The sequence below is a fragment of the Pan troglodytes genome, chromosome 3 (assembly GCF_028858775.2).
Source record: "Pan troglodytes isolate AG18354 chromosome 3, NHGRI_mPanTro3-v2.0_pri, whole genome shotgun sequence".
NCBI lineage: Eukaryota > Metazoa > Chordata > Mammalia > Primates > Hominidae > Pan > Pan troglodytes.
The window spans coordinates 111241825-111268811 of record NC_072401.2 but is presented as its reverse complement, the minus strand read 5'-3'; the positions used below and the strand labels follow the sequence as shown (position 1 = coordinate 111268811).

The following is a 26987-nucleotide window of genomic DNA, read 5'->3' as shown; positions in this document are numbered from 1 at the left end:
AGATCTGGGCGCCTCAGAACCTGTCACAGCCGACGGAAGCGTTTATCTGAGTTTCTTGTTTCTTCCCAACCTTTTGATTTTCGCACCATTACGCGCTCAACTATGCCTCTTCTTTTGTCCTATGGTCTCAACTAATTAAAGGAAGAAAAGCAATGCATGTGTGTGTGTAATTTTAAAGAAACTATGCTGTCTTATGGAAAACCAAACCATCATTTTTATCTTTTGTACCAGATATTCAAGTATGTTTTGAGCACCGACGGGCTGTGAACTGGACTGTGCTGGAAGCTCCTCTCCCTCTTCTCTCTTTAAGCCCTTTATATTTGACATCAGCTTCCCCCACATTCTCCAAAGCTTCTCTCACAAATAAAGGTAATGACTTCCCATTTATTAAATTTGGTTGGAGTCTTTTACACCCAAACCCTCTGAGACCTTACCTTGATATTTGATCTCGTGTTTAGAAGAGGGTGGAACTTGGTACCTATCTAATTCAGAGGATTATTGTAAATGGGATTTTAAAATACCTTTGTAGGCGGGGCGCGGTGGCTCACGCCTGTAATCCCAGCACTTTGGGAGGCCAAGGCGGATGGATCACTTGAGGTCAGGAGTTCAAGACCAGCCTGGCCAATACGGTGAAACCCCTTCTCTACTAAAAATGTCAAAATTAGCCGGGCATGGTGGCACACGCCTGTAATCGCAGCTACTCGGGAGGCTGAGGCAGGAGAATCGCTTGAACCCGGGAGGCGGAGGTTGCCGTGAGCCGAGATCACGCCACTGCACTCCAGCCTGGACGACAGAGCAAGGCTTGGTCTCAAAACAAACAAAAAACAAAATAAGTGAGAGAGGAAACTTTACTTGTTCTTTTTCTTTTAGTTTAGTAAATGCTGCAATTTGATTTTAACGAATGTTGGTCTTTTTATGGGCCTATATAAGTGTATTATTTTTGAAACAAAAAATGAAAATTACCTATTTAGTGTGAAACCTTTGCTTGTCTTTTGCTGTGTATTTGCTCAATTCTGAATTGAACTTGAGATTGTCACACACAGATTGCATTTTCAACTGAAATGAGATGATTTTTGTCTTTACTCTTAAAACTTAGTAAGAAAAAGCTTGCTTGAACAAGAAGTTTAAAAGTATGTCAAAATGTTTATTACTTTCCTAAAAATGTCAAGCTGCTCTTCTTTCTCAGAAATCCAAAACTTGTAGAAGCACAAATCAGGCCAGGTGCTGTGGCTCACGCCTGTAATCCCAGCATTTTGGGAGGCTGAGGCAGGCAGATCACTTGTGGTCAGGAGTTCAAGACCAGCCTGGCCAACATGGTGAAACCCTGTCTCTACTAAAAATACAAAACTTAGCCAGGCGTGGTGGCGGGCGCCTGTAATCCTAGCTATTTGGGAGGCTGAGGCAGGAGAATCGCTTGAACCCGGGAGGCAGAGGTTGCAGTGAGCCAAGATCGCGCCACTGCATTCCAGCCTGGGTAACAGAGCAAGACTCCGTCTCAAAAAAAAAAAAAAAAAAAAAAAAAAAGAAGGAAAAACACAAATGAGTACATTTCATCTTATATCTACAGTCATACATTCACAAAGTTCTTCCTCTTTTCTCAAAGCCAGGTGCTCAGGCTGAGAAGATTCAAGGAAAGGGTTCCTCACTTAGTTATACAGTTGTGTTCTAGGGGAAGGAAAATATTGTTCGGTTTTGTTCTGCAATTCCCCATGGTGGTTTTCGGTAAGACTTGAGACTTCCTTATTCTAAAGTCCAAGCAGCAGTGGAAACATTTCAAGATCACTTTTTGCAATATAACTTTTCCAAAGATTCAATATTTATTTAAACCCAAAAATCTTGTCACTCGAAGTAAAACGATTTTCTCCAGGGCCTGAAGATCCTTGTTCAACTAGTTAATGTGATGAAAATGTCTGTTAAGTAGGTGATATAGTTTGAATGTTTGTTCCCTCCAAATCTCATGCTGAAATTTGATTCCCAGTGTCGTAGATGGGACCTGGTGGGAGGTGATTGGATCATGGGGGCAGAATTCTCATGAATGGCTTAGCACCATCCCCTTGGTGATAAGTGAGTTTTCACTCAGTTCACTTGAGATGTGGTTGTTTTAAGAGTCTGTGACCTCTTCTATTTCTCTCTTGCTCCCACTCATGCCATGTGACATGCTGGCTCCCCATCACCTTCCGCCATGATTGTAAGCTTCTAGAGACCTCACCAGAAACTGATGCCAGCACCATGCTTCCTGTAAAGCCTCCAGAACCATAAGCCAATTAAACCTCTTTCTTTATAAATTACCTAGCCTTGGGCATTTCTTTATAGCAATGCAAAAAAAAAAAAAAAAAAAAAAAAAAAAAAAAAGCTGGTTTCCACAGCCATTCTTTATCTTCAAAGAATTTGGTAAAATCTGGGCTACTGTTTTCTTGAATGTATTTCTGTGATGCACTTTCTAGGTCAAGCGTCCTGTTAAGGAGCAGAATCTGTATTACCTTCTCTCACTCCAATCTGTAGTGTCAATAAACATTATTTTGTGTAATTTCTGTGGGTCAGAAATTAAGGAGCAGCTTAGCTGGATGATTTTGACCCAGGGTCTCTCATAAGGTTGCAGTCAAGGTATCACCTGGGGCTGCAGTCCACTGAAGACTTGACTAGGGCTAGAGGATCCTTTTCTGAGGGAGCTCACTGACATGCCTAGCAAGCTGATGCTGCCTACTGCCAGCCCCAGTTCCTTGCCATACAGACCTCTTTACAGGATGCTTGAGTACTGACATGACATGCCAGCTGGATTCCCCCAAAATGATCTGCTAAGCCATAAGATTTATGCATGTGGAAGGAGATTTATATGGGCCTTGTCCAGGTTTTCACATAGTTAAAAAAAAATTTTTTTAGAAGTGAATTGCCCTATGTTTGATAAGTCATCTTCATAGCATCATCTAGAACTTTTTTCATTTCTGCTCCAAAACTTTCTGACATCAGCACTCTCTGGGAAGAAAGCAATGAGTTGTGAATATGTCAGGATTTTAATGAGAATTGAAATCTCTGAGGGAACCAGTCGTTGATAGGGTACCATAAATAGATACTGACACAGTTCTTCCAAGAGGTACCTTCTTTTTCCAATATGAAGACAGTAAATATATCTTTACCTTTGCTTCTTTGCAGCAGTGTTTAATAGAAGAAAAATTTTCTTGAATTTTGCCGTAATTTATAAATCTTGCAAATGCTACTCTATGACATTTGTTGTTGAAATCTGATGATTCATCAACCTGGATAAGAAGTTGTTAGGTTCTTTTGATGCTGTGCAGCATTATGTGACATGTCATCAATCACATCAATTTATCAAACTTTGAAAGTGAAACCGTTTTAGTTTCTCATTACATCATATGCTGGCGTCTGACTCTCTGTAATTATACATGCTGAAATTGTGAGGTCCCATCAATTGTGGGGCTTTTTCCTTTTCTAGTCAAAAAGTTCTTCTGCTAAATAACTTGCTTTCTGTGCCTTTTTACTGAAGGTGACTTAAAAAAATAAATACATTCTTTACTCTGGGTTTCCAAAGGCCATATAAAATTATCTGCTCCTTTACTATAGTTTGCAGTTAAGTGTCTTTTCAATTTTTCTGGAGCCATTGCTTCATTTATAAGTTGTGATTCTTCATTACTAACTTTATCAGAATTATTAAGACTTAGAATTCTCTTCCATCTCCCAGTTCATCTTCAAAAATCACCACATTGGACTATAAGTCATGTTTGTAAAACACAGATGCTAATAAAGTATAAAACAAGCAAACTAAACAAGGAAATTTTTTAAAAAAATGATATCTTCAAATGCAATTCACTTTTAACCTACAAGCTCCATGTGTCAGGCCTCTGAGCCCAAGCCTGCGTGTATACATCCAGATGGCCTGAGTCAACTGAAAACTACAAAGGAAGAGAAACAGCCTGCTCCTGTCTTAACTGATTGACCAACCTTAAGACATTCCATTATGACCTGTTCCTGCCCTGCCCAACTGATTGATTGATCGACCTCGTAACATTCTTCTGGACCATGGGTCTTTTGATCTCCCCACCATGCACCTTGTGACCCCCTCCTCTGCTGACAATAGATAGCCACCTTTAACTATAACTTTCCACTGCTTATCCCAGTCCTATAAAACTGCCCCACCCCACCTCCCTTTGCCGACTCTCTTTTCAAACTCAGCCCACTTGCTCCCACGTGAAATAAACAGCCTTGTTGCTCACACAAAGCCTGTTGGTGGACTCTCTTCACATGGACACGGACGAGCGTGACACCGTGTTTTACAACATTTACAACATTAGCAAAGCAACAGGGAGGCATTTGAGTTATGGGGCATTAAAATTGCTTCCTTAAAATGTTGTCTTTGATTGTCTATTACATCAGGAGAGCTTGTTAGCTGTCAGTTGACTGTGAATAAGGGGAGGCCAGGGGAGATTAGGAAATGTAAATCAGGAAGGAGAGGCTGATGTCATCAACCTATTGTCTCTCCCTCTCCCTCAACCTGTTGTCCCTCCTTAATTCAGCACCCACCAATCATCAACAGCACCCCCTGTTTGCATCAAAAGCTGAGAATGGACTCAATGAAATGAACATAGTTGTGTGGAGCACTGTCATGTTTGTGAATGACCTCTAGCGAAATTCCTAACAGAGTTGTTTGATCACTAGTCATTACTACAAGTGTTGGCATTACATGGAGAAAGAAGTTCAAAATAATGCAAAAAAAAAAAAAAAATTCCAATCTCTTCTGGAATCCCTAGTAACCGCTCCTAGACCCCTAATGACATCTGCAGAAACTCACGCTAGAGTATAAGCTCCTGAAGAATGAGAACTACATCTTCTTTGTTTTGGTATCCTCAGCACTTAGTACAGTGCCTGGAATAAAATTGATGCTGATGCCCAATAAATATTTGTTAAACGGAACTGAATTCCTCTGTGCTTTGAATTTCTGCTCATGCCTTGAGAACCTACTTATCAACAAATGGTCATAGAATGATGGTCAAAGAGACAAAGAAAATATAAAAGAGATGGGGGTAGAGAAAGTATATAAGCACAGTCTAGTTGTGGTATTCAAGATCTAAGAAGGTGTCCATCCAGTTGTTTCACTGGAAGGTTAGGACATCTAATTAAAATACCAGTAAGGAGATACAGATGTTCCTCAACTTACGATGGGGTTAGATCCCAATAAACCCATCATGAGTTGAAAATATCTGAGTGGAAAATACATTTCATATATGTAACATACTGAACATCATAGTGTGGCCTAGTCTACCTTGAAGGTGCTTAGAACACTTACATTAGCCTACAGTTGGGCAAAACCATCTGGCAGCACAGCACACTGGAGAGTCTCATTTGCTGCTGCTGCCAAGCATCATAAGAGAATATTGCATGCATATCACTAGCCAGGGAGAAGATCAAAGTTTAAAATTTGAAATACAGGTTTTGCTGAATGCTTATTGCTTTCACACCATTGTAAAGTAGAAAAATTATTCAGTGTAACCATTGTAAGTTGGGAGACTGTATTGCTAATGACAGAGAAGAGGGCTGGTAGCTAGGAATAGGGCTGAAAATTTTTATATTAGAACAAAATTTTAAAAGTACTTAGCCGAAGCTAGGCATGGTGGCTCACGCCTGTAATCCCAGCACTTTGGGAGACTGATGAGGGGCAGATCACCTTAGGTAAGGAGTTGGAGACTAGCCTGACCAACATGGTGAAACCCTTTCTCTACTAAAAATACCAAAATTAGCTGGGCTTGGTGGCGTGGGCCTGTAATCCCAGCTACTCGGGAGGCCAAGGCAGGAGAATCACTTGAACCCGGGAGGCTGAGGTTGCAGTGAGCCAAGATCGTGCCACTGCACTCCAGCAACACAGCGAGACTCCACCTAAAAAAAAAAAAGGCTGGGCACTGTGGCTCACACCTATAATCCCAGCACTTTGGGAGGCCAAGGCAGGTGGATCACGAGGTCAAGAGATCAAGACCATCCTCACCAACATGGTGAAACCTCGTCTCTACTAAAAATACAAAAATTAGCTGGCCATGGTGGCACACATCTGTAGTCCCAGCTACTCGGGAGGCTGAGGCAGGAGAATAGCTTGGACCTGGGAGGCGGAGGTTACAGTGAACCAAAATGATGCTACTGCACTCTGGCCTAGTGACAGAGTGAGACTCCATCTCAAAAAAAAAAAAAGAAGTACTTAGCCAAGGTGCCATTAATTGTAAATATTAATGTGAACTCATGACTTTCTCTTTTATTTGGTTTTTATTATGAAAATTTCAAACATAAACAAGAGTTGAAAGAACAATATAATGAACCTCTCTGTACAACACCTTCAGCCTTTTGCAAATGTTATTCCTCCTATTTCCTCACTGTTATTATTAAAATTATTATTGCTAGAGTGTTTTATAGTAAACATTCTGTTCATAAATCTCCAGCAGAGGACTTTTTTAAAAAACATAAGCACAGTACCATTACCACACCTAACAAAAATTTTCTTAGTGTTAGCGAATATCCATGTGGAATTTTTCCAAGTTATTTCAAAATGTAATTTAATAATTGGATCAATCAAATGAAGATCCAAACAAGGGCCATACATTGTATTTTATTGATATGTCTCTTAATTTTCTTTTATTCTGTGTCAATTTCCTCTCCCTGTTTTTTTTCCCGCCCTGCCCCGCCATGGCATTTATTTGTTGAAAATACTGAGTCTTTTTGTCATGTAGAATTTTCTACTTTCTCACTGATTACATCCTTGTGGTGGTATAAATTGTTTTTCTATCCTCTGTATTTCCCATAAACTGGTAGTTAATTGATAGTGAGATATAGAGACTTGATTGTTTTCAGGTTCTTTTCTTTTCTTTTCTTTTCTTTTTTTCCTCCTTCAAGAATACTTCCTACCGTCCCATGAAGAGACACATAATATTTCTTATCCTTGTGGTGGTATAAATTGTTTTTCTATCCTCTGTATTTCCCATAAACTGATAGTTAATTGATAGTGAGATCTAGAGACTTGATTGTGTTCAGGTTCTTTTTTTTTTCGTCCTGCAAGAATACTTCCTACCGTCCCAGGAAGAGGCACATAATGTCTGGTTGTCCCTCTTTGGAGATGAGATCAGTCAGTAGGATCAGTGTTATCAGCCTCATCAATCTCTTAGAGTTCCCTGCCAGCTTTTCACCTAACGGTTTTAGCAGCTGTTGGTGATCATCACTAGATCCATTGGCTCATAAGGTAGTGCAAAATAGTAATATGATAATTCTATCATTTCTTTTGCAATTATTAACTGAAATAAAGAAATTTCCTTTTTTATTTCAATTTTTTGCTATCATTGTTCCTTATAATGCTTAAAATATTTCATCTTTGAGAGCCCCTTCAAGTATTTTAATACCACCAACTAGCCTCCAATGGCTTCCTTGCTTTCTGGTACAAAATATTTCTTTCACATTTTATGCCCCAGATGTGGAATCGCCCTTTCTCCAAAGAGCCTTAGTTTTTTAAATGGAAAATGGTAAGTAGAGAAGACAATCTGCCACTAAGGAGTGCTCATTGCTTCTGGATTGTTAGGACTTCTAGGCCCTATCAGTGGACACAGTGGGCAACTAGAAGGTAATTATTTTTAGAAAGAAAAAAACTGAGGGTCATAGTGATATTTCCAATTCAAAGTTAAGACTACAGGGTTTCCATTTCTTTGAATTTAAACTTGTGTTTGTCTTACCCTGAAATTCTTATGACATTAGCATAATTATTTATTTGCCTTAGCCTCCATATATATATATATATATATATATATATATATATATATATATATATGCTGTCAAGTAAGTATTATTATTAATGGTAAGATTACTGAGTACTACTCAAGATTTTGTATCAGTTTGCTAATATTTTGTTTAGAGTTTATGCATCTATATTCATAAGTGAGGTTGGTCTTTTTTATTGTGCTGTACTTCTGCTTTTGTAGATTCTGATTATAGAGCTCTGCCTTCAATGACTGCAGGAGAAGGGTGGGATATGAGGCCTCAGGGGTTTGCCTATGGCTTGCCTCTTAAGTTCAGAGACTCCCTTAACTTCATGGAGGCTGGTGTCATCTAGAATGCTTCTCTGCTTCTGCCTCAGTGTCCACTCAAGGGGTTCTGGGTTAGAACATGTGCTATAGAGAGCCTTACTGTAGGCTTTAGCCTGGAGTAAATGCTCAAGTTACCCCCGAGTGGGGCACTGGCTCAAATGTTCTTCCCTTTATTTATTAATTACTTAGTCCATCACTTATCTCAGATTCTACTGTTTCTATTTATTCTATGGTCTTTCTTATTTTGGATATCTCGTTGTCACCTATATGAATTTGACACTTCTTAAACTCCTTTAAGTTTTGCAGTTAATCTTTTCCTGTCTATTATATGTATTCTAGTAATTCCTCACTGTTTATGTCCTATTAATGAATCCTTCTTCATTTTTCAATGGTGCAATGGAATTACTTTTATTTTTATATTTATTTTCATTGAGATCATAGGAGGAAAGAGACTTAAACTGAATAAAATTTCAGTCCTCATGAGCACTTTACATTTTCTTTTTGTTAACTACTGTATTGGTCCATTCTTGCACTGCTATAAAGAAATACCTGAGACTGGATAATTTATAAAGAAAAGAGGTTTAATTGGTTCGTGGTTCCACAGGCTGTACAGAAAGCATGATGCTGGCATCTGCTCCGGTTCTGGGGAGGCCTCAGGAAACTTACAATCATGGCAGAAAGCAAACGGAAAGCACGTGCATTACATGGCTGGAGTAGGAGCAAGAGAGAGGGGGCATTTTAATCAGAAAGGATCAGAAACAGTTCTCATTCACATGGAATGGGCAACATATACACTTAAAGTTTTCCCAGGCCTTATCTGCCACCTTCTGACATAATATAATATGCAGAGATCTGGATCATCTGGATTTCCCATAAGACACCATTGTTTTTCCATTGATAGCATTATCTTGATCAGAGGAGATGAGGAAGTAGCATGCTAAATACTTTGGTAAGACAGATGTGCTCCAGAGGGTAGGAAATAAAGCCTGGCACATCGGTAAAATTTTTAGGAAACCAGTGTTCAGGAATGTGCTAGCACATCCTCTTTAAAAGACAAATTATTGTATCTTGTACTCTCTTTAACAAAGAAGGAAGCACAAAATCTGATGAGGCTTTTTGGACTCTGGGAGCAAATATTCTGCAGTAGGGAATACTGCTCCAGCTGCCAAAGCAGAAATGGCTTCTGCAGTGGTCCAGCAGACTCTATGGCATCAGAAGTCTCAGTGATGGGGGAAAAAATGCTGTGTGGTGTTTGAGGAAGATCCTGTGGGAGAACCACAATATAGGACCTCAGGGTTCTGGAGCAAGGCCATGCCATCTGCAGCAGAGAATTGTGTGTCTTTTAAAAACCAATTTGTATATTACTGGTTCCTGGTAAATGTAGAATAATGAATCACAGGACACTACATCACCATACGGCCAGAACTGCCCATTATGATCTGGATCCAAATGGACCCGCAAAGTATAAGGACAAGCAGGCCTAGGAAAAATGTATTGTAAGATAGAAGTGTGACATCCAGAGCCAAACACAAACAGGACCAGAGGTATGAGCAACGTGCATAAACAGGTAGCAGGTAGCCCAGACTGCCCCTGTCCCCAGCATCCAAACAGTTGCACTCATGGCCCTTCCTCAGCTCACACCTATAGCTCCCTGGGGAATCTGGTATGACCAGCTGAAGGAGGAGAGAAAAGGTCACATTTTGTTTACAGATGGGTTGGCTTGGTATATAGGCAAGTTAAAAATAGACAGAGGCGGCTTTACAGCCACACTTTGGAGTGGTTTTGAAAGACAGTGGTGAGAGAAAGTCCTCCCAAAGGGCAGAGCTGCAGGGGGTACACCTGGTCATCCACTTCGTGTGGAAAGAGAGGTGGCCTGAGGCTAGACTTATATAGAATCACAGGCAATAGTGATTTCCTGATCATCTTTTGTTCCTGAAATGAAAAATATTCAAAGATCAAGAGCAAAAAGTTCTGGGATGCAAACAGCAACTTTAGCCTGAGAAGTGAATGGTAACCAAGGGCTCAGACCACTCCTGAAAGAGACCGTGGGTCATGTCATCAGGTACGTCACTAAGATCAGCAGAGGTGGGAGGTCGGAGTGAAGAGAATCTAGAATGGATACGTGTACATACAGGACTGGGCATGAAGTATAAAAATCTTTGTATCATGGCCAGGCGCAGTGGCTCACGCCTGTAATCCCAGCACTTTGGGAGGCCGAGGCAGGTAGATCACAAGGTCAGGAGATCAAGACCATCCTGGCTAACACAGTGAAACCTCATCTCTACTAAAAATACAAAACATTAGCCGGGCGTCGTGGCGGGCGCCTGTAGTCCCAGCTACTCAGGAGGCTGAGGCAGGAGAATGGCATGAACCCGGGAGTCGGAGCTTGCAGTGAGCCGAGATCACGCCACTGCACTCTAACCTGGGTGACAGAGCGAGACACTGTCTCAGAAAAAAAAAAAAAAAGAGAGAGAAAAAAGAAAAAGGAAAAAAATCTTTGTATCACATGTTAATGCCTACCAGAAAGCATCCACCAAAGAAAAGGCACTAAATAACCAACAAAATGGCTCAACCAGTTTGGCTCAACAAAACGATTGAGCCAAAATGACTGAGTCTCAGTCATCAGCCACCCCACTGCTGGCACGATGGACACAAGAATGAAGTGACCGTGGTAACAGAGATAGAGGCCACCCATGAGGCCAATAGCACGGACCCCGAGGCTTATCTAGCTCCCATCATTAACAAATGCCCAACCTGACAGCAGCTGACACTAATACTGTCCCCACAAGATGGCACAATTCCTCAAGGAGACCAACTAGTCACTTAGTGGCAAATTAATTACATCTGATTCTTTCACTCTTTGGAGGGTCAGTGGTCTATTCTTATAGGAATAGACATATTTGAGGTATGAGTGTGCCTTTCTTGCCTGCAGGGCCTCCATTAGCACCATAATCCAGAGAATTATAGAGTGCTTAATTATCTAGCAAAGATCACATCCTGCCAGACAAGGGTGCCCACTTTACAGCAAAGCAGGCCCAGGAGTGGGCCTGTGATCATGCAATCCCCTGGTCATATCACATACCACACCACTCAGAAGCTGGTGGACTTACAGAATGTTATAATGGGCTGCTGAGGACAGAGCTGAGGTGCCAGTTAAATGCAAAACTTTGTGAGAATGGGGTGCTATCCTCCAGGAAGCAGTATATACATTCAATCAAAGACTTTCATATAGCATTATGTTCCCAATAGGAAGAATACCTGGGTCTGGGAACCAAGGAATAAAGGCAAGAATTACCACACTTACCATCACCGCCATTGACCAACTGGGGGCTTTGTGCATCTTGTCTCCACAGTTGTAGACTCTGCAGGGTTCGTTATCTTGGTCTCCAAAGGACTGTACTTTCACCAGGGGCAAGCAAGAGTCCCATGGAATTATAAACCAGAGCTGTTGCCTGGTGTACACTGGGTTCTTTGTGTCTAGGAACTAGCAAGAAAGAGTCAGAATCCACAAGGGTAATTGACCCTGATCATTCCGAGGAAGTAGGGCTGCTATTACTATAATGTGGGCAGGGAGGAAGATGTGTAGAACCCACATAACCTACTGGGGTACCTCTTATTTTTTGCCTTTTTTGGTTTCTTTTTTAAGAGAGGGTCTCTCTTTGTCACTTAGGCTAGAGTGCAGTGGTGCAATCATGGCTAACTGCAGCCTCAACCTCTCCCTGTGTTGCCCAGGCTCATCTCAAACTCCTGGCCTCAAGCAATCCTCCTGCCTTGACCTCCCAAAGTGCTGGGATTACAGGAGTGAGCCACCATGTCCAGCCTGCCTCTTGTGACAGTAGGGATAAAAATGGTAACTTTTGCCTGAGAAACAAAAGGTAACCAGGGGCTCAGACCAATCCTGAAAGACAGTGTGGGACATGTCATCCAGTAAGTCACCGAGACCAGCAGAGGTGGGAGGTCAAGGTAAAGGGAATCTAAAATGGATAGGAAGGGGGCCAAGGGTAAGTTTCAACTACAGCCCCAAGATCAACTGCAAGGGTAGGAGCTGTAGTTTTTCCCATTAACTTCCTCTTCTAAGTTTTCTCTCAAGAATAGGGACCCACTGAAATGTTTAAGGAGCCACTCCTGGAGTGTATATGGAACATAGATCTAAGAGGTGCAAGTATGTACTCTGAAAGACACAGAGATGAGTTTCCCAGAACCCTTGTCAAGGAAGGTCTTGCTACCTGGCTGTAAAGAATGTAGTCAGAAGATACCTCCTCCTGATAGCACATAACTGTCAGATCCTTCTGTGTCTGCCTTAGCTACAGAAAACTGTCTCACCTAAGTGTATGCCCTTCCTGGGCAATATATAGTAGGGGACCAAGCAAGGCAGAATATAATGGCCCAGCCATTTATACTGAAATCAGGGGCACTGTGACAGGTCACATTCACTCCAGTTCAACTTCTACCTCTGTTCACCCCTGCTTCCCCTCCCTTCCTTGTATGGATATCGATCCCTAACAAACACTTGTACCCCACACTCACTGTCTTAAGTCTGCTTCTGATGAACCCAACTGTGTCAGCATTTCTGCTATCACACATTTATTTCATAAATAGATAAATCCTGCATGATAGTTGGTACTGGCACAAGAATACTTGTTTTTAAAATTTCTTGTACTCCAAAAATACAATTTGATCACAGCACAACAAATGCATGGTAAAGAAGCTGGTTTCTAGAATTTTAAATGTACTTTGCAGCCTTCACTATATGGTCTACTTTTATTCTTACTGTCTCCTAGTCTTCAACCTTAAGTTTAAAAAATTATATTTTTACTGTACAAAAAAAAGCCAAAAAATTGCTTCCAATATAATTTCTGTCTTCCCTGGAATACAGAATTGAGTCATTGCAATTAACAGGGTGGGAGGAAATCAGTCTCTTCTGGTGGAAACAAGTTCCTATTGGTCACCTCCCTCAGCTCTTTAATGGGAAGGCCATTTTTTGGTTTCAGTTACGGTAAATCTCTCTGGATTTCAGCCAAATTCTTTCAGAGTTCAAAAGTACAAAGCTCTTTAGGAGGTTTATTCTTTTGAAATATTTTTTCAGAGGTTAAAAATTAAATTTCAAAAGAATAGCTGGAGTGGAAAAGAGTTCTCAGCAGAGACAAAGACCCCGAACACCTCCAACATGAAGCTTCTTCATGTTTTCCTGTTATTTCTGTGCTTCCACTTAAGGTTTTGCAAGGTAAGTAATTCAACCTTTATGCAAACAATTTTAATTGATAATTTAAAGGTTGTAAAAACATAGAAAATAATCTTAAATATATAATTTTGATTTAAATATTACATAGTTCAGTTACAACAATGCCACTCTATAGTCAGCAACAAATGTTTTATGTTAATATCCTGATAAAAGTGATTTTTTAAAAATAGTTCTTTTTATGTGCTTATATATGCAGAGGCATTGAACTGAACAAGAGTTTTACTAATACAAGGCTGTGATTTACTGTAATTGTAGTAAATCAAAAATATTTACCAGGCTCCTCCTGTGTGTAAGGTACAGTGCTACAAAGACAGTGAGACTGATCTCTTCCTTCAACAGCCTCTTAGTACGCTCTATAGTTATAGAAAGGGGAAATAATAAGCAAATTTGAAACATCTGAAAACACAAAAGTGCAAGTTACAAGACAGTATATATTTAATTGTCAAAAGTGATACAAATATGTGGTAAAGGACTTTAATGAGAGGACAAATCACTTCATGCTGAGAGGTCATGAAGAGATTATAGATCAAGTAGGATTTGAGCTGAACGTTTAATTCTGTATTACATGTGATCAGTGGTGAGAAAGAGGAGTGATTTCCAGCTTCTTTAGCCAGGAAAAGCAGCAAGTGCTACCATAGGAAGGCAGCAATGCACTAGGCCCCTCCAAATAAATGAATCCACTTGATCAGAATGAAGGCTTTGTGGGCTACAAAGGAACTCGAAACTGAAATGACATATTTTATTGAAGTTAGAGTGTCATCTATTAAGGTGAAAAATGTTTAAAATATTTTGGATACTTATTGATGATTGCCAACTTTGGTGGCAATCCAAAACTATCTTGTCTTAGTGCCAGCTTGTAGAAGAAAATATTTAAAGAAAACTACTTAAGAAAACACACTTTAAGATTCTTGTAACTTCTAAAATAGTTGCCATCATTGCAATGTTTATAATAGAGAATAAATGGAAATAACTAAATGCTTATTAATAAGACACTGGTTAAATTATTGTATATCCAAAATTGAACTATTACATAGCCATTGAAATATTTATCTAAATAAAAAGTCCTTACTACAATTTTATTTTTATTGAAGAAAAACACACACACACATATGTATGTGTGTTTATATGCATATATATAAATGCATACTTTTACCTACTTATATATATGACTAAAAGATCTTACAGTGTATGTATCAAACAGTTAATAGTTGCTATCATTGGCTAATAAGATTACTGGTGATTCTATTTTCTGTTTTCGGTTTTACTGAACCTACTCAGACGAGGAAACTAGGGGATTCAGAAAAGATGAAAAAGAAACCCATAGCACAGTGGGAGTGGCTGCTGGGGCCTTCTAATGGGAGGAATAACCAAAGGATGTTCAACAACAAGGAAGCTGACTAGGTGTGGGGGTTCACACATGTAATCCCAGTACTTTGGGAGGCTGAGGCAAGAGGATTGCTTGAGCCCAGGAGTTTGAGGCTGCGGGGAGCTCTGATCATGCCACTGTATTCCAGCCTGGGTGACACAGCAAGATCCTGTCTCAAAAAAAAAAAAAAAAAACAGAGAAGCCAAATATTTCAGTCAACATGATTACCTACTATAATTGTGCTGTGACGTAATCACCAACTGATACCCTAAATTTTATTGTACCCTAAAATTTTATTACAAACTCAGGCACATATGGGTGGCATTTTAGAGAGAAAGAACTGGGGTAATGTTAAGCAGAATGACAACATCCTGGAAACAAGGGTGGCACACAGGAGGGTGTGCAGTGCAAATGATGGCAGCGGAAATGGCAGAGTAGGCAGATCCACCAAAACCAAAAACCAAAAATCCATTTCCACAAAAACCAAAGGGAAGCTGTCAGATCCAACTTTATTTAGAACTCTGGAAAACAGTCAAAGGTTTATAGCACCTAAGAAAATGTTGAATGAAGGAACAGGCAACTAAAAATGGTAGGAAAGCTTTGTAGCATTTTGTGTGTCTGTCTTTTGTGTCCTTGCCCCATACCCTCCCTAATTTGGCAGTGGTCTTGAAGGATATCTGTGTACATAAAATAGCCTGAACACAATAACAACAAATTTTGGTTTATTAAAACAAGTTCACACATTGTCATTAAAAAGGCATTTTGAAATTCACTGTATTCTCATTACCTTAGTTTGCAAATGTTAAAGCAATTTTCTTCTAAAAATACAAACTGTTTCTCTTACTATGCAGAATATTATCCTAATCACTTACCACACTTCTATCACCCTATCACTTATAATACTGTTGTAAACCAACCACTAAGTGGCCTTTCCACTTACCATTTCTTCATGTATCTTAGATTTCAGTTCCTTAATCTTCCATGGGAAAGTATATAAATCTGTCTATCTAATATGGAAGAAATTCTCCTAACTCTGGTGCAGCAACCACTGACCATGTACGTTTCTCACTCAGGGAGGGACCCTGTTCCCTAGCACTGGAAAGAACAGAGAAGACCTTATTCAAAAATAATGTGTTTGTCTTTTCTATCCTAAGGCCTTCCTGTAGGACAGACCCCAGGCACTTGTCTTGGTTTCACCTAGCTCAGAACTCAGAGCAGAAAAGCATTAATATTACAAAGCACAGGCATTGCAAGATTAATGAGCAATCTCAGCTGTCTGGGGCAAAGGATTACAGTGGAGGCACACAACAGAGCACCAAAGCATGGGGAAAAACTAAGATCCTATGGAAAATTAGGGCATTCAAAAGTGCCTGTGTGTATTGGGGAGTTTAGGAAGCCCCATACATGCTCAGGGCAGGATACATGCTCAGAAAGACCTCAGAAGACTCTGAGCCTGCACCTCTGGTGGTTGTCTAAGTTCAGTGCAAGTATGAAGTGAAGGCTAAGGTAGAGTTGCAAATGGCCTGGATGAGTGAGTGCCCAGGACAGAACCAATCTGCGAAGACTGGGAGAGATTTTGAGATTTTGATTTGTTTTTCTGGGTTTCTTTTTCTTCTCTCTCTCTCTCTCCTTTTGCATTGAAGGAAATCTCTGTCTAAATACTAGCCGAATATAAGTCAAAGGAACAGACTTCAAAGACCACATGTGATAAAGAATAGACTTGCCAAAAGTAGTTTAGAAAAGTCATCAAACACCAAGCAACCAAAACAAACCCCAAGCAACCAAAACAAACCCCAAGCAGAAGGAAGAGTCTGATTTCAAGAGTTACTGTAAGAGTCAAAGTGTCAACCAAAAATTTTCAACCAAAAATTATGATGCATGCAAGATATGAGAAAGTATGGACCATTTACAGAAGAAATGAACATAATCTGTTCCAGAAGAACCACAAACTTTGGACTCACTAAACAAAGACTTAATGGTCTTTTTTTTAAAAAAAAAACACTTTATCGAGTTATGATTGACATATAATAAACTATACATATTTAGTGTACATAACTTGATGAGTTTGAGTTTGGAGATTAGTATATGTCTGTGAAAATATCACAACATATGCCATAAACGTATTCACCACTTCCAAAAGTTTCCTCTCACTCTCTTTATTTATTATTTTGTGTGTGCATGTAACAACTCTTAACAAAGAAATTATGCTCTTAGCAAATTTTTAAGTATACAATACAGTATTATGAACAATAGGCACTATTCTGTAGCACAGATCTCTAAGAATTATGCATCTTGACCTTTGACTAACACTTCCCTGTTTCCCCCTCACCCAGTCCTTGGCAACCACCATCCCACTCTCTGGTTCCATGAGTTTGACTATCTTAGATTCCTAATATAAGTTGTATTACGTGGTATTTATCCTCCTGTCCCTGCCTTGTTTCACTTAGATTAATGTCCTCTAGGTTCATCCATATTGCCACAAATGGCAGGATTTCCTTCTTTTTTAAGGCCAAATAATATTTCATTGTATGTATATACCACATTTTCTTTATCAATTCTTCCACAACTGTAGAAGAATTTCCCTTTCTGCATATCCTCAGCTACCTTTGTTACCTTTGGTTATTTTGACAATAACCATCCTAACTGGTGTGTGATTTTGATTTAAATTTCCCTAATGGTTAGTGATATTAAACACCTTTTCAAGTACCTATTGACCATTTACATATCTTATTTGAAGAAATGTCTATTCAGCTCCTTTGTCCACTTTTTAAAGTAGACTATTTGGTTCTTGGCTTTTGAGTTGTAGGAATTCCCTATGTATTTTAGATAGATATTAACTTCTTCCCAGATGTATGGTTTGCAAATATTTCTTCCATTGTATATGTTGTCTTTTTATTTTGCTGTGCAGAAGGTTTTTAGCTTGAGGTAGTCCCGCTTGTCTATTTTTGCTTTTGTTGCCTGTGCTTTTGTCATCATAGTCAAGATATTATTGCCAAGACTAATGTCAACAAGCTTATCCCTTATGTTTTATTCTAAAAGTTTTATGATTTCAGGTGTATGTGTAAGTCTTTAATCCATTTTGAGTTGATTTGTGTGTATGGGGTAATATAGGGGTCCAATTTCATTTTTTGCATGTGGATTTCCAGTTTTCCCATTACCACTTATTAAAAAGACTATTCTTCACCCATTGTATATTCTTGGCTCCCTTGTTGAAGAGCAGTTGACTATCTATGCATGGGTTTATCTCTGAACTTTCTACTTTGTTCCATGAATCTATATGTCTGTTTTTATGAGAGTACCATATTGTTTTGATTACTGCAGCTTTGTGATATTTTTTGAAATCAGGAAGTGTGATGCCTCTGGCTTTGTTCTTCTTGCTCAAAAAATTGTTTTGGCTATTTTGTGTCTTTTGAAATTCCATATACATTTTAGAATTATATTTTCTATTTCTGTAAAAAAATGCCTTTGCAATTTTGGTAGGGATTGTATCAAATCTGTAGATTATTTGTAATAGTATAAACATTTAACAATATTAATTCTTTCAGTGAAGGAATGTGAGTTGTCTTGCCATTTCTTTGTGCCTACTTTAATTTCTTTCATCAGTGTTTTACAGTCTTCAGGGTATGAGTTTTTCACCTTGTTGGTTAAATTTATTTCTAAGTGCTTTATTCTTTTAACTGCTATTGTAAATGAGATTGTTTTGTTTTGTTAAAGACAGGGTTTTGCACTGTTGCCCAGGTGGGAATGCAATGGCAAATTATAGCCCACTGCAGTCTTCGCCTCCTGTGCTCAAGCTAACCTCCTACCCCAGCCTCTCAAGTAACCGTGACCAAAGGTGTGCACTACCATGCCAACTAATTTTATTTTTTTATAGTGATGGGACCTTGCTATGTTGCCCAGACTAGTCTCAAACTCCTGGCCTCAAAGGATCCTCCCACCGTGGCCTCTCAAAGCACTGGGATATAGGCATGAACTGTTGCACCTGGCCTGAGATGGTTTTCTTAAAATTCTTTCTAGGACAGTTCATTATTGATGTATAGAAACACCACTGATTTTTGTATGTTGTTTTTGTATCCTGCAGCTTTAATGTTGCTGTTTATCATCTTTTCATTTCAACTTGAATAAAACCTTTTATCATTTCTTGTAAGGCAGGTGATGTATTTCCTGTTTTGATTTATTAGGGAAAGTCTTTATCTCTCTTTCATTTTTAGAGGATAGTTTTTCTGGGTATAATATTCTTGGTTGGCAGTGGTTTTGGGGTTTTTTGTTTCTTCGTTTTGACACTTTGAATATATTATCCCACTCTTTCCTGGCCTGCAATGTTTCTGAAGAAGAAGAAATTTGAAGAATAAATCCACTGATAGTTTTATAGGGTTTTTTTTGTATATGACAAGTTGCTTTTCTTGTTCTTTCAAAATTGTCTTTTTGTCTTTGACATTTGACAATTTGATTATAATGTGTCTCAGTCTAGACCTTTTTAGGTTCGATATCTTTGTGATCCTTTTGGTCCTCATGAATCCAGATGTCCATTTCCTTCTCTAGATTTGAGATGTTTTCAGGCATTGTTAATTTAAATAAGCTTTCTTTCCTTTTCCCTTTCTCTTCTCCTTCTGTAAATAACATAATGCATCCATTTGTTTGCTTGATGGTATCCCACAAGTCCTGTAGTCTTTATACTTTTTCATTTTGTTCCTCTGACCATATAATTTCAAATAACCTGTCTTTGAGTTCACTGATTCTCTCTTCTGTTTGACTAAGTATGGTGTTTGAGCTCTCTACTGAATTTTTCAGTTCCTTTATTGTATTCTTTTCACCTCCAAAATTTCTCTTTGGTTCTTTTTTATGGTTTATGTTTGTTGAATATCTCATTTTGCTCATGAATTATTTTCCCCTAATTTTGTGTAGTTGTTTATCTGTGTCCTTTTATAGCTCTTTGAGCTTCTTTAAGATGTTACTTTGAATTCTTTGTCAAGCAATTTGTAGGTCTCCAATTCTTTAGAGTCACTTATTGGAGCTTTATTTGCTCCTTGGATAGTGTCTTTTTTCTTCATAATCCTTGTAGCCTGTATTAATGTCTGGATGTTTGAAGAAGCAGCCACCTCTTTCAGTCTTCACAGACTGACTTTGGCAGAAAAAGTCTTTCACAAATCAGTCAGCCAGAGATTCTGGGTGGACCAGCTGGCAAGGCCCGTGTGAACGGCTTGTTGCTTGAGACCATGTGTGGGTGGGCCTGGTGCCTGGGTCTACCAGTGGGCCCGGTGCTGTGGTCCACGGGCAGGCCTGGTGCCACCGTCACTGCATGGGTGGACAGTCTTGATGCCAGTGTCCAGGAGCAGGGTTGCTCTCTTTTTCCCCGACAAGAGAGCTCATGATCCAAAGGAATCTCTTTCAGCATCGTGTATGCTGTGTAGGGTAAAGGGTAACTCTATAAAGTGAAATTTATTTCTTATCCTTTCAATTTTTTCTCATATCTTTGTTCCACTTGCATGCTGTAACCTCTCACCTTGATCCTGGAGCTCTCATAAAGGTATTTTTATTTGTAGATGGTTGTTACATTGGTGTTTCTGTGGGAAGACAAGTGCTGGGACATTTTGTTCCACCATCTTGCCAATGTCACACGCTTCAACTGTCTTAAATGTGCTCAGAGCTACAGGAAACCCTGATAATAATGTATAAACAAATATAGAATATTAATAAATAAATAGAATTTTTTTGGAGACAGAGTCTTGCTCTGTCACCCAAGCTGGAGTGCAGTGGCACAATCTTGGCTCACTGCAACCTCTGCCTCCCAGGTTCAAGCAATTCTCATGCCTCAGCCCCCTGAATAGCTGGAATTACAGGTGCCCACCACCACACCCAGCTAATTTTTGTATTTTTAGTAAAGATGGGGTTTCACCATGTTGGCCAGGCTGGTTTTGAACTCCTGAACCTCAAGTGATCCACCCACCTCACCCTCCCAAAGTGCTGGGATTACAGGTATGAGCCACCGTGACTGGCCAACAAATAGAAATTTTAAAAAGGAACTAGACAAAACTTCTGGAGTTGAAAAGCACAATAACAAACATGAAAAATTTTCTAATAGGTTTCAGTAGAAGATTTGAGCAGGCAGAAGAAATAGTCAACAAACTTGAAGATCAGTCCATTTAATTATTTATCCAGTATGAGAAGCAGAAAGAAAAAAGGATGACAAAGAATGAACAGAGCCTATGAGACTCGTGTGACACCATAAAGCATACCAAAATATATATAATGGAACCCCAGAAGGAGAAAATAAGAAAGTAAGAGAGAATATATGAAGAAATAATGGCTGAAAATTTTCCACATTTGATCAAATGCATGGGTGTCCACATTCAAAAAGCTCAATGCAATCCAAGAAGGATAAACACAAAAAGGTCCAAACCAAGACACATTATAATCAAATTGTCAAAACCAAGGATGAAGAAAGTCTTGAAAACAACAATGAGATTCCGTAAGATTAGCAGCAGCTTTCTCATCAGAAACCATGGAGGCCAGATGAAAATTTTATTTGTTGAAAGTAAAAAACTGTCAACCAAGAATTCTGTATCTGGCAAAACTATCCTTCACAAATGAAGGACAAATGAAGAAATTCACAGATAAATAGAGGCTGAAGGAGTTAGCTACTAATAGACCTGTCCTACAGGAAATGCACTACACGTGGCTGGATGTGGTGGCTCATTGCCTATAATCCCAGCACTTTAGGGGAATGAGGCAGGAGGACTGCTTAAGCCCAGGAGTTCAAGACTATCCTGGAAAACACAGCAGGAGCCCATCTCTCTAAAAAATAAAATTAGCGAGGTGTAGTGGCATGTATCTGTAGTCTCAGCTACTCGGGAGGCTGAGGTGGGAGAATCACTTGAGCTCAGGAGTTCAAAACTGCAGTGAGCTCTGACTACACCACTTCATTCAAACCTGGGCAACTGAGTGAGATCATCTCTAAAATAAAATTAAATTAAAATAAAGAAATACAGTGCAAGTCAGAGAACCCTGCATACTGCAGTGAAAGGACATTTGGCAGTTACTTGAAGTAATATGAAGAAATAAAGAACTCCAGTAAAGGTAACTACATAGGTAAATATAAAAGCCAGTATTATATTATTTTGGTTTTGTATCTCGTCTTTTCCTTTCCCACATGAGTTAAAAGACAACTATATAAAACGATTCTAATTCTGTGTTAACAGTGCACAATGTATAAAGATGTAACATGACAATAACAACATAAAGGAATGGATGGAGCAGTATAGGAACAGAGTTTTGTATGCTCTCAAAGCCAAGTTATCAATTCAAACTAGATTACTATAAATTTAATCACTATTAATTGTAATCTCCATAGTACCCAAAAAGAAAATATCTAAAAAATATACACAGAAGGAAATAAAGAGAGAACCAAAATAGTTGAATATGAAAAAATCAACTAAACACAAAAAGGGCAGTAATGGAGAAAATGAGAAACAAAAAAGGTATAAGACATACAATAAACAAATAGCAAATAGAAGAGTAAGTCCTTTCTTATCAGCAATTACTTTAAATGGAAGTGGATTAAATTCTAATATCAAAAGGCAGAGATTGGCAGAATCAGTTTTTTAAAATTATTATCCAACTATATGCTGTCTAAAGAGGCTGCCTTTAGGTCCAAATAAATAAAGGATAGAAAAGATATTATGTGCAAATAACAACCAAAAAAGAGCTAAAGTGGCTATACTAATACCAGACAAAATAGACCTTAAGTCAAAAACCATTACAAGAGATAAATTACATGATATATTAATGAAAGGGTCAATCCTTCAGGAATATATAACAATTATGAATATTATACACTAAACAATAGAGCCCCAAAAGATATGAATGAAAAGTGACAGAATAAAAGAGAGAAATAGACAATTCTTGTTTTTTTCGGGGGGGTTTGTTTTTGTTTTTGTTTTTGTTTTTGAGATGGAGTCATCCAGGCTGGAATGCAGTGGCATGATCTCGGCTCACTGCAGCTGATTCAAGTGATTCTCATGCCTCAGCCTCCCAAGTATTTGGGATTATAGGAGTGCACCACCACGCCCGGCTAATTTTTGTATTTTTAGTAGAGACAGGGTTTCACCATGTTGCCCAGGCTGATCTTGAACTCCTGACCTCAGGTGATCTGCCCTTGGCCTCCCAAAGTGCTGGGATTATAGGCGTGAGTCACCGTGCCTGACCAGAAATAGATAATAATATAATAATAGTTGGAAGCTTCAATACTCCACTTTCTATAATGAATAGAAGGTCAATAAGGAATGGAGAACTTGAACAACACTATAAGCCCAGTAGACCTAATAACTAGACATATATAGAACTCTGCACTCAATAATAGCAGAATACACATTTTTCTCAAGCGCACATGGAACAATTTCTAAGATAGACCGTATAGGACTTGTCACAAAATGAGTCTTAATAAATTTTACAAATATTGAAATTATACAGAGTAGCTTCTCTAACCACAGTGGAATAAGGCTGGAAACCAATAACAGAAAGAAAATTAGAAAATCTACAAATATGTGGAAATTAAACAACACATTCTTAAGCAACCAATGGTCAAAGAAGAAATCACAAGGGAAATTGTGAATACTTGGAGATAAATGAAAACAAAACATACCAAAACATATGATATGCAGCGAAAGCAGTTATCAAAGATAAATGTATAGCAGTAAATGCCTACATTAAAAAAGAATAGAGGACCCAGAAATAAGGCTGCACGCTTACAAGTATCTGATCTTCTACAAATCTGACAAAAAGAAGCAATGGGGAAAGGACTCCCTATTCAATAAATGATGCTGGGATAACTGGCTAGCCAATTGCAGAAAATTGAAACTGGACCCCTTCTTTAGACCATATACAAAAATTAACTCAAGATAGATTAAAGAATTAAATGTAAAACCCAAAACTATGAAAACCCTGGAAGACAACCTAGGCAATACTATTCTGGACGTAGGAATGAGCAAAGATTTCATGACGAAGACACCAAAAGCAATCACAACAAAGCAAAAATTGACAAATGGGATCTAATTAAACTAAAGAGCTTCTGCACAGCGAAATAAATTATCAACAGAGTGAACAGACACCCTACAGATGGGAGAAAATGTTTGCAAATTATGCATCTGACAAAGGTCTAATATCTAGTATCTATAAGGAACTTAAACAAATTTACAAGAAAAAAAACCCATTAAAAAGTGGACAAAGGACATGAACAGATACTTTTCAAAAGAAGAATTATATGCAGCAGCAATCATATGAAAAAAAGCCCAACATCAGTGATCATTGGATAAATGCAAATTAAAACCACAATGAAATACCATCTCACACCAGTCAGAATGGCACTATTAAAAAGTCCCAAAAAATAGCATGCTGTCGAGGTTGTGGAGAAAAAGGAATGCTTATACACATTTAGTGGTAGTGTAAATTAGTTCAACCATTGTGGAACACAGTGTGGCAATTCCACAAAGACCTAAAAGGAGAAATTCCATTCAACCCAGCAATCCCATTACTGGGTATATACCTAAAGGAGTACAAATTGTTCTATCATAAAGACACATGCACACATATGTTCATTGCAGCACTATTCACAATAGCAAAGACATGGAATCACCTTAAATGCCCATCAATGGTAGACTGGATAAAGAAAATGTGGTACATATACACCATGGAATACTACTCAGTCCTAAAAGAGAACAAGATCAACAAGATCATGTCTTTTGTAGGAACATGGATGGAGCCAGAGGCCATTTCCTCAGTAAACAAATGCAGAAACAGAAAACCAAATACCACATGTTCTCATTTATAAGTGGAAGCTAAATTATGAGAACACATAGACACATAGAGGGGCCTATCAGACACACTGGGCCTATTAGAAGATGGAGGCTGGGAGGAGGAAGAGCATCAGGAAAAATAACTAATGGGTACTAGGCTTAATACCTGGGTGATACAATAATCTGTACAACAAACCCCCATGACACAAGTTTACTTATATAACAAACCTGCACAAGTTTACCTATAAAACAAACCCTGAACTGAAAAGTTTTAAAAAAAGAGTAAAGATCTCAAATTGATAATCTAACTTTACAACTTAAGAAGCATATCTTCTTTAGAAAAAGGAAGAGCAAACTAAACCCAAAGCTAGAAGAAAAAATAGAATAAAGATTAGAGTAGAAACAAAAAATATATAGTAAGACAATAGAATCAACGAAATCACAAGTTCGTTCTTTGGAAATAGCCACAAAATTGTCAGACCTTAGCTAAACTGAGAAAGAAAAAAGAGAGAAGATACAAATAACTAAAATCAGAAGTGAAATTGGAGGTATTACTATTGATCTTACAGAAATAAAAAGAATGATAAGAGAATGCTGTGAGCAATTATATGCCAGCAAATTAGATAACCTAGAAATATTAATGAATTCCTAGAAACACACAAATCACCAAAACTAATTCAAGAAGAATTGGAAAATCTGAACAGACCTATAGCAAGTAAAAGTATTAAATCAGTAATTTTAAAATTTCCCAAAAAAGAAATATCTGTAACCAGATGGCTTCACTAGTGAATTCTACCAAACATATAAAGAGAATTAACACTAATTTTTCTCAAACACTTTCAAAAGGTAAAGAGGAGGGAACACTTCCTATGCATTCTGCGAGGCCAATAAATTACCATAATAGCAAAGTCAAAGATACCACAAGAAAAATTGCAAAACAGAGATGAAGACTATCTTCCCACCAAATCAAAAACTCCCAAAGATTTCCAGTATCCTTAATTTATTTGTATAGATCAGATTTCCCTCTGTGATAATTTTCCTTCTGCTTTTTCTTGTACTGCAGGTATGCTGCTAATTCCTTCAGCTTTTGTGTGTCTAAAAAGGTTGTTCTTTTGCCTAAATTTTTGAATGATATTTTTGCTGGGTATAGAATTATAGATTGCCAATTTTCTCTTTCAGTACTTTAAAATTGTTGCTGCATTGTCTTCGCATTTGCATTATTGATGAGAAATGTCATACTTATCTTCGTTTCTCTGTACATAGTGTGTCTTTTTTCCTTGACTCTTTTGAAGATTTTCTCTTAGTTATTGGTTTCCAAGTAATTTGAGTGTGACATGGTTTGGTGCAGTTTCCTTCATGATTCTCCTGCTTGGGGTTCATTCCCCATTTGTTCTCAAATTTGGATAAATTTCAGCCATTATTTCTTCAAATATGTTTTTTGTTCCCTCATTTTGTCCTCTTTTTTGGAGGCTCCAATTACAGATGTACTAGGCTACTTGAAGTTGCCCCACAGTTCATTTATACTCTATTCTTTAATTTTTTTATTTTTTAAAATTTTATTGTAGTTTCCATTGATATGTCTTTAAGTTTCCCAGTCTTTTCTTCTGCATATCTGGTTTGGTTTTGGTTCCATCAAGTGTATTGTAGTTTTTATCCCTAGAAGTTCAGTTTGGATCTTTTTCATATCATCTGTGTCTTTATTTTTGAACATGTGGAATACAGTTAAAATAACTTTTTAAATCTCCTTGCCTGGTAATGCTAACATCTGTTTTAGAATTCTGGGTAAGTTTCAATTGCCTGTTTTTTCTCCTCATCATGGGTCATATTTTATGACTTCTCTGATGCCTACTATTTTGTATTAAATGTCAAATATTATTAATTTTGCCTTGTTGGATGCTGTTTGTACTGTAATATGTATTTTAAATTTACTTTTTAAATTTTTTACAGATTTGATTATATATCTGAATTTCCATTTAAAAATGTTCACTTTGCATTTTCTTCATAATTCATTATTCCTTTCATTTCATGATTTTTACTAAAAATAATTTTCTTATATGGGGGTGTTTTAAAAGTGTCTGTGCTGTGGGACAAATACACTAAACTTGCCGTTAGTTTTGCAATTCATATTCCAGATAAAGTGCTGGTTTCTTTAATATATAAAGAGTTACTACAAAAAACAAGAAAAAATCTATATCACTGAAAGATATGGTTAGGATGTAAAGAAAGAAGTAAAAATCTCTCTTAAAATTTGAGCATACTGAAGATGCTCAACTTCACTCATAGAAAAAAATGCAAGTAAAAGTGTGCTGTGGAAACATAATATATACTCTGTAACCAAGAGTATGGAAACTAGATATTCTCATATATTGATGATGGGAATGCAATTTAAAACAACCTCTGTAGAGCAAAATTAGCCAATATCTTTCTGGATATTAAAAGTACTCATTCCTTTGATTCAGCAATTTCACTTCCAGGGAAGTATCTGGCAGATATACTTAGCATATGTGAGAAATGATGTGTAT

General features: G+C 38.1%; 1 protein-coding gene across 18 annotated transcripts in view; it reads left to right on the top strand.

The window, feature by feature from the left end:
• CFI (complement factor I) overlaps positions 1-26987 on the top strand; it is a 74344-nt gene that overhangs the window by 300 nt on the left and 47057 nt on the right. For 7 of the 18 annotated variants that reach the window (XM_024356187.3, XM_054683278.2, XM_054683277.2 and 4 more), the window contains exons 2-3: positions 232-369; positions 13153-13290. In XM_024356187.3, coding sequence (XP_024211955.1) covers positions 13234-13290 — 57 coding nt within the window. In that variant the 5' untranslated portion in view covers positions 232-369; positions 13153-13233. Of the gene's footprint in view, positions 1-231; positions 370-13010; positions 13291-26987 lie in introns of those variants that run through there. The other 11 variants (XM_054683282.2, XM_063809737.1, XM_063809736.1 and 8 more) reach the window with 6 other exon arrangements.